The sequence below is a fragment of the Mustelus asterias genome, chromosome 22 (genome assembly GCF_964213995.1).
Source record: "Mustelus asterias chromosome 22, sMusAst1.hap1.1, whole genome shotgun sequence".
NCBI lineage: Eukaryota > Metazoa > Chordata > Chondrichthyes > Carcharhiniformes > Triakidae > Mustelus > Mustelus asterias.
The window spans coordinates 20,293,860-20,310,837 of NC_135822.1; the positions used below are offsets into that span (position 1 = coordinate 20,293,860).

The 16,978-nt window shown below is 42.8% G+C and overlaps 1 protein-coding gene across 2 annotated transcripts in view; it reads right to left on the minus strand.

Moving 5' to 3' along the window:
* Window positions 1–16,978, minus strand: part of LOC144509890 (matrix remodeling-associated protein 8-like) — a 60,804-nt gene that overhangs the window by 22,238 nt on the left and 21,588 nt on the right. For both annotated transcript variants that reach the window (XM_078238838.1, XM_078238837.1), the window contains exons 4-5: window positions 14,193–14,294; window positions 8,992–9,423 (exon numbers count right to left, since the gene is read on the minus strand). In XM_078238838.1, the coding sequence (XP_078094964.1) occupies window positions 8,992–9,423; window positions 14,193–14,294 (534 nt within the window). The remainder of the gene's footprint in view (window positions 1–8,991; window positions 9,424–14,192; window positions 14,295–16,978) is intronic.

A 16,978-nucleotide genomic window follows, 5' to 3' on the forward strand; every position in this document is an offset into this window, starting at 1 on the left:
AACACAGTAAGAAGTTTAACAACACCAGGTTAAAGTCCAACAGGTTTTGCTACCAAATAAACCTGTTGGACTTTAACCTGGTGTTGTTAAACTTCTTACCATAATATCCTACCATGTATATATATACCATGGTATATACATCCTACCATAGGATATACATCCTACCATATATACATAATATCCTACCATCTGGCATTCAGATCTGGAGAAAGTCTATGTGGTGACAATTTCTACTTTCATTTTCTAAAAAATCAAATAATGATAATAACAGACACATGCGGTCGTGCAGGAGTCATGCCACTGTTCATACCATTGTTCTGGACATTAACCTGAATACTTTGATTGGTCAATCAGTATCTCATGTGCAGTAAAAGCACTGAACTGAGTCAGGGTCCTGTTGGATACTTTAGCAAAATGGAGTCAGAACTTTAAAAATTGTTACTGACTGTTAATTATATATTAATTGCATTTAAATTATGCAGGTTGTAGGAATTAACTGGGGATTCATTTCTGCCCCTAAAATTAGGCACAGACTGATACTGGGGTTGTCGGGTTAGGAGGTGTATGCTTGCAATACGTAACTCTGTAAATAAATGCTTAGATATGTGTGTTAAGATTGGTTCCAGTTCTTTCTTTTGCCAACTGGTTTTCTGGAATATAATAGTCTGTTGGACAAAATGGTTGTATAATAAGAGTATATCAGGCACATTGCTACAAAATGAGGTGTGTCAGCCATGCTGTTATATAATGGAGTGTATCAGTCACACTGCTGTGCTTTGGATGCATTAGTCACATTGCTGTTGCTGTATGTCCTGTGTACAGTGCAGTACTTTACGTTGCGCTGTTGAAGATTGGTCACATAGTTTAAGCAGTCCTTCCAGCACAACAATTTTCCAGCTTTTCACTAATGCGTTAGTTTATACCCAGGAGGACAAGATGATATTATAGTCAATGGTATGACTTCTGCACCACTGTTCACATCTGTCACAGTCACTTTGTAGGCTTGTGCTCATTAGGTTCTTACCTAACCAGATATAGGCAGAGAATCCACTTGCAACAGCTTCTCTTCCTGTTCTTGGACCATTACCTCTGGTGTCCTCCAAGGATCTATTCTTGGCTGCCTCCTATTTCTCATCTGTATGCTGCCCCTCAGTGACTGCCCCTCATCTGAAAACACAACATCAGGTTCCACATATATGTTGAAGACACCCACCTCTATTTCGCCACCACATCTCGCAACCCCTCCAATGTCTCTAAATTGTCAGATTGCTTGTCCGAAATCTGGTATTGGATAAGAAATCTCCTTCAACTAAATACTGGGAAGACAAAGCCTCTCTGCTACAAACTCCATTTGCAAGCCAATGACTAAATCCCGCTCCTAGACAACTGTTTTGAGGCTAAACCAAGCTGTTTGAAAATTTATTGTTGTATCTGATCCTGAGAAGAAGTACCAACCAAATATCTGCGCCAACACAAAGATTGCCTATTTCTGCCTTTGTAACTTTTCCCAATTCTTCCCTCTGCTTCAGCTTATCAGTAGTTGAAACCCTCATGCATGCTTCATCACTTCTAGACTCCTTGACTATTGCAACCCACTCTTGGAATGCCTTCCATCTTCCATACATTTAATTTATCCCAAACTCTATTGTCCATTTGCACTACTTGCACCAAGTCTTATTCATCCATCACCCGTGTGCTCGCTGATCTACATTCGTTCCCAGTTAAGCAATGCCTCGATTTTAAAATTCAATTTTCAAAATTTCCAAATCCCTCATTGAGCTCGCCCCTCCCTATTTCTGTACACTCCTCCAGCCCTACAATCTTCAACAATATCGATGTTCCTCCATTATAACTCTTGCTTATCCCAGATTTTAATGACTCCGTCATTGACAGCAGTCACTCAGCTGCTGAAGCCCTAAAATCTGGAATTCCCTCCCGAAACCTCCCGACCTCTCTTTTCACCTTTAAGACACTCCTTAAATCTACCTTGTTGACGAAGCTTTTGATCATCTGTCCTAATATCTCCTCACTTGGCTCTGTCAAATTTTGTTTGATAATCCTAAAAGGAGACCTGAGATGTTTTACTATGTTAAAGGCACTATATGGATCAAACTGACACTTATTTTGTTAGTATGAAACTGCTGCCGGAAATCTAGGTTTTAAAACTAAATTCCATTGTTCCATTTGATTACTGAGAATTATCTATTATTCATATGTTTTATGCATTTAAATCAGCAGTAAACACTGGGTTCAGATTCTGCTGTTCACACTCCCTCCTCCTCACCCCTGTCCCTTCCAGTTTTGAACTTGGTTAAAACAGATAACTGTTTCTTGGCAAGAAACTGAACAGGATTGCTAGCCTCAAAAGAAGGAATAAACATCTGGGAACAAAGTGTCTTGGGGTCCTGGTGTATCATCCAGCAGGGGAGCATCAGCAGGGGATCATCTGCAACAGGAGGAGATCTGAAATATTTTATCAAACACAACACAAAGCATCTCCTAAATCAACCCAAAGTAAAGCCAAAACACATAAACTTTTATTGATCACTTTGAATACTGCTTTACTCTATCTTGGACTAACTGTAACTAGCATTTTTAGAAATTAATACAAAAATATGAGTAGGTTCTGCAGTCTCTTATGTCTTTCCCGCCATTCAATTAGGTCAAGACTGATCTGTACCTCAACTCCATTGCAGTTTCTCTGTCACACAGAGGTAACATCAAGTGAAGGCAACATCTTCAGATTTTCAATGTGGCCATGTACACAGCTAATTTTCTACTCATACACCAACTGTGCACATCATTATCATCAGTGCATACAACAGATCTGCAGTCAAACCATCAACTATTACATTTCTGAATGTATTAGATTTTTAAACTACAGCTACCAAAACGCCCTGGCTGTCTGGAACGTCCAGCTGCGAGCACTCTCCGACACCAGCACTGCATCATCAATAGTAATTATTGTCTTTTACTCCAGTTCAAGCAGAGTTCCTGAGTAAAGTAGTAACCTCCTAATTTCAAAGTGTTGCTTGACCTTTCTTTTCTGTGTGCCTCTGGAACAAGGGTCCAATATCCATTACTCATGAATTAGAACCAAGATCAACATGGACAAAGGCGGACTGGTGATTCGGTTAATAGCTGTATCAAATCCAGGAATCCTGGTCATCAAGCCATGTATAGTCTGACATGTTTTTTAGATTAAAAAAATAAACATTGAGATTTTACATTGTTTAACACTCTCCTTTTACAAATTAATATTCTCAAATCATTATTTTCTTTATAAAATTAATTTTCCAGATTGTTGTTTTTTCACAGGAGTGAAAAATACTGAGCTCTTGAAATGCAGCCAGTTCCACATGGTTTCCATATGTATCGAATCAACAGAACAGGATGCAGTTCATGTCTCAGAAACTTCTGGAAATTCTTAGAAGCAAACTTTCATAAAACAGTTGGGGATGTAAAACACCTTTTAAAGGAACAATAACGTCATGAGGTGTGGGTATTAGAAGAGTAGCAATGAAGACAGGAGGAAGAAAAAAAAGCTCAAAAGGCAGAGGCAAGAAGATAATAAGAAAAAGCTTTGAGAGGCTAGTTAACTCAGCACTCTCTCTTGCCAAGACTGCACCAATTAGGTGTTGACTGGAATAGATTATCTGCATTTTGGAGCAGAAGCAGTCTCTTTGATTACATGTGGCAGCTTTCATGTTTTTACTTTCTTGCATTTAATTAAAATTTTAAACATCCTACTTCACCTGAGATTTATTTATTTTAAGGATTTCGACTAGAGCTTTATGCAGGGGATCCTGAACACAGTAATGTCAAAAAGATGGGAAGATATCCAACATGAGCAATAGCCAAGCCTTCTTTACTTTGGATTTAACTGCTATTTCCGTCTCCTTTTCCTTTTCATGGTTCTGGGTGGAGCTGAAAGAACTGATTTTCTTCATCCGGAGACATATGTTATGGCATCTGGAGTTTGCATTGCTTCGTAATTATTTAGTTGCAATATACTCCTTCCTAGGTCTTTACTGCCTTAAATTAACATCATTCAAGGGTTGGGGGTCTTACAATTAAACTCTTTGATTTTTGGTCTATTTCCTGTATTTTTCTTTCCTGTCTCAGTCTCACTTTGAACACTCAATTTCAGGAAAAATCTGTCGCATGTGACACAATCTTTGGCACTCCCCAGACATCCTCATCATTCTGCAGCACTCACTGAGCACATATCTATATTTCAAATCTCTGAAGATTCTTTTGGGGCAGCAATTTCAGCTTGTTTCATGGGGCAACAAGATACAATTTGGTGGAGCTCTGTCCTGTGCAAAAACATACTTGAAACATGTCCAATTTCTTATCAGTAGTTCCTTTGGCAAGGCTGTAGCATATGCAAATGAGGAGTCTAATGTCTCTTGTGGACCCATTTCCAAAATTGACCAGAACGTTAGCTTTTACAGTTCCTTAAAGAGACTGATGAAGTAAGACAACAAAAACCTTTCTCTTTTCAACTTAGTTTGACGTGGAGAGATGGGGAGCAGTGTTCTCCTAGCTTCATACCACTATTTGCAGGCTGCTATGGCATGTGTGTTCTCCCATACACACGACCTGCCTGAGGGCCACTGCTGGTCCAAAGGAAATACGCGAATGCCTCAGGAAGCACAATACATTCCCAAAGCTCACCGGAGTTATTCAGAAGAGGCCTACTGTCCGATTTCAAACAAGCCTCTGGCTTTTAGCTTCTGTCACACACCTTGAGTGCAATGGCCATTTCCCATTCAAAAATAGGTCAAAATCTCCCCCTATCTATCAAACAGCTTTGAATAATATGAGGACTGGTCCATCTTTTGGTTTCTGACATACACAATATAGCTGCAGTACTGAAACTATAGCAATTGACACCACACTCCTAACTGCATCGAAAAATGTCCTGCTATTCTCACAGTAAAACAAAGCTTGAATTTTTATTATTCAGTAGATATTTATAAAAATCTTTAATGCAGTGTGCTCTCAATTATTAAAAACTTAGTGGTGAGATTCTGTCTGCTACTGCAATGGGTTTTTACCAAAGTGGCAGTTGTATACTGGAGAATTGTTAAAAATTTATTTGATCACAGGAAATGGGCGTAGTTGGTTAGGCCAGCATTTACTGCCCATCACTAACTGCCCCTGAAGTGGTGGTGAATTGCCTTCTTGAACCACTGCAGTCCATGTGTTGTAGGAACAACTGAAAGGGAATTCCAGGATTTTGATCCAGCAATCATGAGGGAATGGCAATATAGTTCCAAGTCAGGATGATGAGTGACTTGGAGGGGAACTTGCAGGTGGTGGTGTTTCCATGCATCTCTAGCCCTTGTTTTTCTAGGTGGTAGAGGTCAAAGGTTTAGAAGGTGTTATTGAAGGAGCCTTGGCAAGTTTCAGCAGTGCATCTTGTATATGGTACACACTGCTGCCACTATGTTGGTGATGGAGGGAGTGAAGGTGGTGGTTGGAGTGACAATCAAGTGAGTTACTTTGTCCTTAAAGATGTAGAGCTTCTTGAGTGTTGTTGGAGTTACGCTCATTCAAGCAAGTGGAGAGTATTCCATCACATTCCTGACTTGTGCCTTGTGGATGGTGCAAAGGCTTTGGGAGTCAGGAGTGAGCTAATCTCCACAGAATTCCCAGCATCTGACCTGCGTTTGTATTAACAGTATTTATATGGCTGGTCCAGTTCAGTTTCTGGTCAATGGTAATCCTCAGGATGTTAATGACTTACACGAAAGTATTCCATTCTATACGACGGGCCTTAAGAAACAACTATAGATCAGCCTGTCAACAATGAGAATACTATCGTGCATCTCCACCCATGAGCTTAAACCCTGCATGTCATTAAAATTAGTAGCATTTAAAGTGAGCCTAATCATGGAGTAGTGCAAAATAATTAATGTTTGAACATGACATGAGGAAACTTCTTTTATGCAGCCAAGGATTAGATTATGGAATACATTGCCTGAAAGTAAAGCAGAGGCAGATTCAAACGCGGCTTTCAAAAGGAAGTTGGATAATTATCTGAAGAGAAAATTGTTCCAAGGCTCCAGGGAAAAAGCAGGGAAGTAGAATTAGCTGAGTAGCTCTTACAGCATTGATACAAAGAGCCAAATGGCCTCCATCTGCAACTGTCATGTGCTGGCTTCTCGCCTTTGGATAACGTAAGTAAAAGAGGACAGTCGGGTTTCCAGCACTGATCAATTCTAATTCATAGAGTTCTCAGAACAACCAAACAGAGCAGATGGAACTTAGCCTTAGACTTGCCATTGGGGCTCCCATGCCTTCAAAGGATGGTTACCTGCCCCACCTTGCTAGCCAATTGAAAGTTCATAATCAGCAAACGTGGTGGTGGTGGTCATTGCTGGGACTGCAACTAGTAGACAGGACATTACGGGTGAGATCATACTGACTCGCCATGCGGTCGATCAGGAAGGGCGCAAGTTGATTTAAATATTAATGACATGTGAGCAATAGTCTGGACTCACTTACCTTAATCCCCTCACCAGTCGAGGTTCTCACTAGTGAGGATCACAGATGGTCCTCACCAATGGGGACCAGACATAATGGTCTTGCTAGTGGGACTGGAGGCCATTAAAGCTCCCTGGGTGTACGGGGCAGGGCTGGGCAGTGCCCATGGGGGTGGGGCCTGAGTGGGCAGGGTCTAATGGAACAGGACCTGAGGGGGCAGAGCTATGACTGGGGGGGGGGGGGGGGGGGCGGGAGGCTGGGGTAGATTCATGGGGGGTGGGAAAGGGGGCGTGACCGGCCAGACAGCGATTATGGGGTGGGGGGGGGCAATCCACCGGGGCGGCGATCAGGGTGGGTGAGTGACAGATCTCCGTGCATACTGTGTACAGTATAATGGGAGATAACGGCATCTGCGCAATGGAGCTCCTAGAGCTCAGCAGCTGGCCTCACCGGTGTGCTGAGACTCCATCATCTTTCCCCCCACCAATTGGCGAGATTCACATAACAGTTGCTGTATTGCACAGAGTGCCATAAATTACCATTACCTACCTTACTGAAAAGAACCTCCCATTTTCTCACTTGTTTTGCACTTAGAATTCTTTTGAAAAAACTCCGCCCCACATAAATCAGACTGGCCTTGCAACTGTTCAGTGTGGTCTGATGTCACTGGGGCCAGGGCCAGTCAGGCAGACAGGACCAGGGGAACCCTCCCAGGATCATATTGTTCCAGTTATAAGGGCCTACGACACCAAACTGCAGGGAGACTGTCATTCAGCAGGGAGTCTTCATGTGGCAGAAGGCCCACCCATCGCTGGTAAAATGCCAATGGCAGTGGGAAGGAAGAGGTCCTTAATTGGCCACTTAAGTGGCTCAGTTGACTTCAGAGCAGGGGCTTCTGCCTTCCCTGCAAGTGGTACAGCAGGGGGGCTCAATGGTTAGCACTGCTGCCTCACAGCGCCAGGGACCCAGGTTCGATTCCTGGCTTGGGTCACTGTCTGTGTGGAGTTTGCACACTCTCTCTGTGTCTGTGTGGGTTCCCTCCGGGTGCTTTGGTTTCCTTCTAAAGTCTGAAAGACATGCTGATTAGGTGCATTGACCCGAACAGGCGCTGGAGTGTGGCGACTAGGGGAATTTCACAGTAATTTCATTGCAGTGTTAATGTTAAGCCTTATTTGTGACTAATAAATAAATTTATACTTATAAATGCCATGGTGGCACAGGCACACCACTCTCCCTACCCTCATCATTTTACAGTCCCCCCCCCATCTACCAGCCCATCCCTAGGGGGCTGGTGAAATCCAACCTAGCAACACTTTTTTCACTTTATGTTGGAGATCAAATATCTCTGACAAACAAAAGGGATCAATCTGTTCTTGGAGGTTGGAGGGTGGGTGATATCCCAGAGGGTTGATTGGAGAGGGGGGCGGGGGGAGTGATAGATCTCCCAGAGCACTATGCACACTGGGAAATCTGGCGCCTCTGCAATGGTGCCCATAGAACTCAGCAGCCAGCCTCCCGGCAAGAATAGGCTCTTCCCCATTTCCCCCAGCTGGCATGAATCACACCTGGACTCTTTTTCTTCTAAGTGCCGCATTATTGCAACTGGGAGTTGCAATAGAGTTGATTGAATGATAGGAGAGTGATAGGTGCAAAGAGGGTCAGAATGAAGTGAAGTGGAGGAGGAGACTGGGGAAGATAAGTAGACATAGTAAGCAGGAAGGTTAAAAATGATAGAGCAGGAAAAAAGAGGCAGCAAAATAGAAAGGGCAAAGAGAAAACACATCCCTGCATTCAGCTAATAGGTTGTGCATCTAATATTGTCAACATAGTACAGCCAATAAGATGTCATGGTCTGTTAAGTGACGTGCTTATCATCGACAGTGAAATCACATCAGACCATCTCCTTAACTGGTTTAACATTGCTATTGTCTTCGTGTCACAACAACTGAATGAAGAAAAGGTACTGCAGACCTTTGCCGCTATGCAATAAAGAAACAGCAGGAAATTTCCTTTGTATCCTGGTACGTAAAAGGCACTGAGATGTACTTCAGGTCCCAGTCTTTTCTGAGTTAGTTGCTCTGGGCCAAGGCAGCAGCAGGTGTGTTAAAGTGTCAACATTCTAGAGCTAGTGAAAATTTGCTCAGGGTTCCTGCTCCTGATTATTATTCAATAACCCCCATTGAAAATATGTATATTGGGTCAGAACAGGATCAGCTAAACGGATAACACGCTGACGCTCCAAGTAAGCTTATGCATGAAAAATGGAACTCTACCCTTCAAGGTTCTGTACCTTCATGAGAGGAGGAACACAGGAACAAGAGAGGCTATTCTGTCTCAAAGCCCTGTTTCGAAAGGAAGAAAGTTAAAACTAAAAATCAAGAAATTAGATTAGCTTGCTCTCTTTTTGTTACAGAATGTAACATCTAAAGTAACAATGGGCTCCTATAAATTTAGTGTATACAATTATTATGAAAACATAATACAAAAAACTCTTACATGTTTTATGTGTTAAGTTCACTTTGATTGACTCTGTAATAAAGAGGTTGAAGATGCGTCTCTCATGAATCCCACAGTAATGGTGGTGCAAATCACACGAGTAGATTCCTTCATCACCAAAGCGAAGATTGGAGATCGTCAGCGAAAAATCACCATCAGCGAATGCTGTCTCTGATATATTCATCCGTTTCCTGACAAACTGAGGGCCATAAGATCGCTGCTCCCCAGAAGCATACAGGTCAATTAGCCGGTCAGCTTGGTCATGCCAGACACCAGGAGGTGATCTATCCCAATGGACCACCTGTTGCTCTTCTTCACTGTGCCTCTCCGTCCAAATGTGGTTGTGATTTTCACAAGGCAGCACCACAGTTGTACCAACTAAGGCCACCATTACTGCCTTCTCTCCATCCCAAAACTTCCTCACTTTTTTTGCTGTAAACAGAAAGCACACCCAGTTAGGGGTTGTGTAGGTAGCAATTATTTGTCAATCTGTGGTAATGCACATGGAATGGTTGCAGTTAGAGTTCTGACTATTCAGTCCATATTTTAGTGATTCATTGTGACCTCAGTTTTTACATTTGCCATTTAAATTTCTATGTCCTCCTTTTCAAATGAAAGCAGCCTATGTAAAATGATCACACTGTAATTAAACTTCCCTTCCAATGGTTGCATCATTAATGCCTCCATTGGCAGATAGGTGCAGTTACAGTGTGACAAGCTTACACAGATAGTTTCCATAATAAATATAGACATAGAAATTCAAAATAGCAAAAGTTAACTGGAAGCTCAAGTGATTAATGAATTGTTAAAGGTTATAAAATTGGACAGGCTAAAAGGCAAAACCATGGAGTCATGTATTTGTTTCGGAATGGTTAAAGGTTAACCTGGGTTTGTAGGTGTGCATTATGGCACAATGTGTACATTATGCCTGAGTTTGAATGCTGTTTAATATTGGGGTAAAGCCAGGCTCATGAATAGATCCCTATTCATCATAGCTTGTAAGAGGAAAGATTGAGGAGGGTAACAAGCATTTAATAAGTAGTTAGTTTCATATGCCAAGGTTCTTCAAGCTGTTGTTGAACTTCTTCTGGAAATTACAGCTTGTCCTGCATCTTAAAAGGGGCAAATATTTAAAATAAATAAGCATTGCCAGGTATGAGAATTCCTGTCAGTGAAACTGGATTTTGTATCAGGTAAGATGGAGGCAAAATTCACTCCGTCCTCGTGTGATTGCAAGTTATATAGTATTCACAGTATAGAATAAGCTGTTAAATCCAACAGATCTCTGCCAATGTTTCTGCTTCATGTAAGCCATCTCCTGTCAACATATTATACTATTCCTTTAATTGTTTTGTATTAAGCAAGTTTCCCCTTAAATGCATCTGTGCTATTCTCCTTAACTCTCCAATGTGGTAGTAAGTTCTGCATTGTAAGTGCTCTCTGAGTAAAGAGGTTCTGCTTAAATTAAAACAGAAAATGCTGGAAATATTCAGCAGGTCATGCAGCATCCGCAGAGAGAGAAGAGAGAGAATGTTTCAGGTTGATGACATTTCATCAGAACCTCTAATTCCTTATTTGATTTGTTGGTGACTAACTTATATTTATTGACCCTACGGCTGTAAGACTAACTTATATTTATTGATCCTACGGCTGTAATTTTCCAGCCCCTGCATGGCATGTTTTCCTGTGATGGGGGTGGCTTGCCATTGGCTGCTGGTGGGATCTTTTCGTCCTGCCAAAATCTACAGCGTTTTGCATGGCTCACCTGGCCAGCCACTGGGGACCCAGTTAACTTTGGTGGGATTGGAAGATCCCGCCGATGGCAAGGGCTGGAAATTCTTGCCACAAGTGGAAATACCAAAAAAAGATGGGATTTCCAAATTGGACTTCTTACATCAAACAGTATCACTTGCCTGGCCTGCATCCCCAGTGTATATACATGGGGAAGCATTGAAACTAGATTATTTTGAAAGAACTGGATCATGACAACAGATGGAAGTTTTGTGCCAAAAACAGGTTCTGTGATGATCTGCAGGAGTAGACAGAGCTGGTTTAATTCTGCTTTAGACAAAGGGATAGCACATGGTGCGAGGAATATGAGACAAAGGATATAAATATAGGATGGAGTCTCTTTCTGCTGCTCAATGCTGAGAACTAATGTTGACAGGAGCAGCTTTTAGTCTCTGATAAGTACGTTACTTATGAGGATGTAGATGTGGTACTTGCTTGTAACAATCTCCTAATGTTCAATAAATTTAGGGTTAATGCACTCCTAATGTCCTACACTGTTATTATCCAGGACCATCCTGAAAATCTTAACACACGACAACATTCAATTCCTAATCTCTGGATGGGCTGCAATCCTTTTCAAATTACTTAAAGACTCATCTTAAGAGAAACACCCAAGAAAACAGTGAAGGAGTGTTTGCTGCTTCAGCAAAAGTAAAAATAGAAATGTTTCTGGTGAAACATATTTGTGGGAAGCCTTTCTGTGTTCACTGCATTTACAGAAATCTCCCTGGAATGCTAATGACTGACTGGTTTGGCTTCAGCCAGTTCACTGAGAGCTATGTGTCTGTGATGCAGTACAAGAGAAAACTAGCATTCTACTCCACTGTTGTACATTGTTTATTAGTTTTTGAGAAATAGGAAGATCTTATCAGCAGAATGTTTATGACATACCGTTTCACAGTAATAATAAACATTTTCATGGTTGAGGGTGGTTCTCAGTCTGACTATTTCACCCAGGAGAGGTCTTCCATTGACACGAAGCGGTCAATCATGTGCACAGATCCACACCTATTATTTTGTGGCATAGAGCCCTGGAACATTCTAGATTTGGCTACTGTTACATAGAATGAAAGCAGCAGCAAACAACTATGTTTGATGGCATCAGCACTCTGGGCCTTGTGGAATATAACTAAATCACTTCAAATCATTATTATTATAATCTGTACAACACAAAGCTCAAACAAATATATTCCTTCCTTCCAACAGTAATCAAGTTGTGGAACAAGTTATTGTGGGCAGATGATGTAAATGGGGTCAAGAGATAATTAATCATACCTCTGAACAGTGATTGAGGGATATTGGCAGAAGGTGGATGGGTGGAATTGAGAGATATAGGGAGAAGGTGGGTTAAAAGATATGGGGAGAAGATAGGTTGAAGGATATGGCAAGAAGGTGGGTAGGTGGGGTTATCAAAAATATATAGGATAGTTGGGCCCAGCTGCCTTTTCCTATTTTTCACCCATGTCATGTCATTTGAATGAGATAAAGTTATGATCACATGTTTTAATTACAGTCATCATATGTTTAAAGTGAATTATTGTTACTATCTGAAGAGCAGGAGAGGTGATAACTTGATTGTTTAGGGCAATTTATTGATGAGACAGAGGATATGCTACAGTATCCTGCCCTTTTGAATAGAGGCCTTGAGCCTTCTCAAAATGGATAATACGATCAAGTGTAAGGGACAGTGTCTTTCAATTGAGAATGTGCTTCATAGCCTTAACTCAGACAAATAATCTAGCGAAAACAATAGATTTAAAAGATTGCTCATCTACTGGAAATAATACAATCTATCTCAGGAGTGATAGTGAGTTCCACATATCTTAAGTGTACTCAGATGTATGAGGGCTCTCATCTTTTATAATATCACTTCTTTGTCACCACTGCACAGATCTCTACATTGTATTGCAAGGGTGGAATTCAGATCCATTCATGTGTGGAACACTTTTTCTGTAGGACCATCCAATCAGATGATTTTTTTCAGCCTTGGAGTGTTCATCTCCATTGTGTCATTAAATGTCAGGATTTCTGAATTAAATCAGGACAGATGCGAGAGAGAGGTGTGAGTACAAACTACAGTCATAGGATTACATTGAAATTACAACATGGAAACAGGTCAATCAACCAAACCAGTCCTTGCTGGTGTATGTCCATCATATGAGCTGCAGTTCCATATGCAAGTCTTATTCCCATATCCCTTTACTTGTATTTCCTCCAGCCGTCTATCAATGCCTAATAATCAATGTTGACATGGACAGGATGTTTTGGATAACAAGGTTTCCTGGCAGCCATCTGAAAAGTCCCTGCCAATCACAGCAGCACTGTAGATATTTACTACTGCACGGAGTGTTGATGGGACTTCTGCTCCTTACTTAGGCGAAAATCCCACCTAGGAGTTGCCAGCTGATCTGATTGGCCAGCTGCTCTGTAGTTCCAGCAACACCTGTGGCAGCAGTGACCCAGCTCAGATTCCAAGTCCCAGAGTCCAGACCAGGTTAAGTGCAGGGGTGGGGATGGGGGGTCTCATGAAGGCCGGGGGCGATTTGACCAGAGGCGACTGGGGAAAGAGGTTCTTAATGTAGAGTCCAAGGAGGCCTTGGGGGGAAGGAGGATCCAATGTGGAACAGGGCCCTTGATAGTGCCACTCCCTCCTCCCCCAATCTTCCTACCTGAGCAGGATGACCTGCTAGGTGTGTCTGCTACCACTGAAAATCGAGGTCAGGCGGGAAGCAACTTTTAAGTGGCCAGTTAAGGGCCTCAATTGGGTTAAGAGTGTGTGAGCTGCCCTTACCCTCGATGACCTCTCATAAAATCGTGAACAGGTTGGAGGTGGGCGGGAAGGCCATCCGGGGAATACTGTACTTTACATTTCTGCCCATGGTCCCTCCTTCAATCACTAACTCTAGTGGTACTTTGCACAAGCTTAGAACCCCTTTTTTACAAAGTTTTCTTGTGCTCTCTGTTCTAAATTATTTATGTTTTCTTGTGCTTTCTGTTCTAAATTATTTATGTTTAATCTTATATTTATATCTCTTCTAAGAAGCAATCTGCTTCTATCTACTCTGTCCCATTCCTTCATAGTTTTAATATCTTGATCTTCTTTGCTTGAATAAAATTAGTCACCTCAACAAAAACAGTTTAAAAATTTGGCTTTAGTCTGTGCCTGTTTTCCCCACCTTGTGCCAGTCCCACCAGTCCAAAATGTGCAGATTAGGTGGATTGGCCATGCTAAATTCCCTCTTAGTGTCCCAAGATGTGTAGGCTAGATGGATTAACCATGGTAAAGGTGTGGGGTTACGGGGATACGGCATGAGAGAGGGCCAGGTAAGATACTCTGTCAGAATTGGTATAGGCTCGATGGGCCAAATGACCTCTCCTGCACTGTAGGGATTCTATAACTTTTCATTTACCTGATCTGGTGACATTGAGTTGAATTTTGACTGTTTCGTAAAGATGACAATAATGGTGGTGAAGATTGCATGAGTAAATCCCTCGGTCATTTGTTCTAACATCTGTAAAAGGACGAAAATAACAGGAGATTAGAATTCTTTATTTGAGACACTAGATAATTAAGATATATCTAAAGATTTGAAAACATCATTCATCAAATATTTGCTGCTTCCATTATCATTTCCACATCAAACTGCTAATTAACAGTGAGAGGATTGACTCCTCAATAAAATCTCCATCTGAAACCAACTACATTCTACAATGATCATGATGCAGTGTGAATGACATGGCACTCATGAGCCTTGATCAAGACTGCCAAATCTTTTGTCTTCCTCGGTTGAGAATTGTATGACCTGGATATGGCCAAGTATAAAGTTCTCTCTATTCTCTATTCCCATTAATTTCCAGATTTGAAGGGAGAAATGGCATAGGTTGATTGGATAAATAGATCAAAAGGTATGATGATAATTAAACATTGGAAAATAGTTAACAATGCAAAATATTCAACAAAAATATATTCCATAAAAAGACAAAGGGTGATTTTCCCAAAAACAAAATGAAGTGCCCAACTGGTGAGAAAATGCAAGATCTTTCCGCCTATTTTTTGGGCGCACATAGGTGAATTTTTGGCACTCTGCATCACAGAGTCTACCAGGGGATTTACACAGGTAAGTGAGTGATGGGGCCTAATCCCACCCAAGAAGCCGGCATCAACATGCTGAGCAGGCCACTGCGCACTGCTCCTCCTCCCCCCGATCACTGGCTGGCCTCCCTGATCGCCGCCCCCCCAATCACCAGCACCCCGTTGGCTTCCCCAACCCCTACCATCCCCCTACCTTCGATCGCCGGCCTCCCCAATCCACAGACCCCCCCACATTGGCCGGTCCAACCACCCCCCCCGATGGCCAGCCCCGATTGTGCCCCCCCCTACCCTTCCTCACTGATCACTGTGGCAGAGTGCGCAACTGATCGGCCTGCCCCCGGTCGGGCACCACCGCTGGTCTACCCTGCCCCCTCAGCACTGCCTGGTGCCCAGTGGGTAGTGCCAGTGAACTCAGTAGGCAGTACCAGTGTACCAGGTTGGCAGTGCCAGGCTGGCACTGCCTCAGGGGCACCCCCCTGCCCCGGAACTTTCAGGGGCGTCTCAATGGTCTCTGCCCCCACCAGCGAGGCCATCATGCCTGCTGCTACTTGAGCTGTGCAGCGGGCCAAGAAAACTACGCCCAAAGACTCAGTGAGAAAGATCCAATCTCTGGCTTTCTGGATGTTATTAGATTAAAAGGAGGGGCTTATAATGTTGCAAAGAATGGTAAAATATGATGAGGATTGTGGAGGTTTTAGAAACCAGCAAAGGCAGCCAAAAGGTTCATAAAAGAGAAAAAATAGAATTTGAAAGTTAACTGGCCAGGAATATAAAAACAAATTGCAAGACCTTTTCCAAGCATATAATAAGGTGTGTAGCTAAAGTAAACATTGTTTCCTTAAGAGGCAGAGATATGAGAAATTATCACGGGAAATGGAGAAATGGCAGAGATTCTGGACAAATATTTTGTGTCACTGTGGACAAATTAATTGCCAGAAATAGAGGCTATCCAAGGATCGAATAAGAGTGAGGAACTTAAAAGTAATTAATATCAGAGAAAAAGTATTGGACAATTTAAGGGACTAAGGGAGAATCTTATCAAAATAATTCCAAGTCCCAAACTTGGAGAAAGCGTGAAAACAGGAAAAGATCGTGCCATTTTTTTGGGCGACTTAGAAATCTAATCTTACCTGACTCTGGCAAAAAAGATCATGACAAACTTGAAATCCACCAGAAGGGGAAGTGGGCAGGGCCTAAATTGCCCAAAAGACCGATGATAGCAGCAGAGTGCACAATTGCGCACGTGCAGGTCTCTATGTTCTGATTGTGACCCTTCCACCTGTCTGGAACAACAATCGCGACACCCCCCCGGAATGATCGTGCCCCTGCCCCCCCAGCCCGGAGCAATTGCGGGTGAAACCACCTGCCACCCCCTCCACGATCACTGTTGATGATTGTGCAGTGCCCCCCTCCCCCTACCGATCACTACTGCTGAGTGGTAGCAGTCCACCCCACCCACCGAACGGCCCAACCCCTTCAGTTGACCCTGCCCCCTTGGCACAGCCCAGTGCCTGGTGGGCACTGCCAGGGTGCCAGTCCAGGCTGGCACTGCCCAAAGGGCACCCCCCTAGCACGTGACCTCCCGGGGGGGGCCTCAATGGCCTCTGTCTGGTCCCTGTTGGTGGGGAAACCATACGTGACACTTGCCAGACAGAACCTTCCCCGGTGAGGCAACAGAGGCAAGTGAGCCCGGACAATTCTGTCCCAAGCTCACAACTCCATTCAAATTACATTTAAAATATATTTAAATATTATAATCAGTCTCGTGCCCTTTTCGGGCGCAAGGCTGATTGCGCTGGATATCTGGTGCCAGTAAAATCGCAAGAGGCGAGAAATGGGGCACGAACCTGATTTCTTGGCTCTCTTGCAATCTTACCCTCACCCCGCCCATCGGCTGGTGGGGCACAATGTTAAGATTGCCCCCTAAGACTTTGACAATAAGCAGAGAAAAGTAGTATACTACTTAAATGGAGAGAGATTGCAGAACTTAGTGGTACAGAGGGATCTCGGTGTCCTGGTACATGAATCACATTAAGTTAGTATACAAGTACAACTAACAGTGCCGGATTTAGGCATAAGCTAAACAAGCTACAGCTTAGGGCC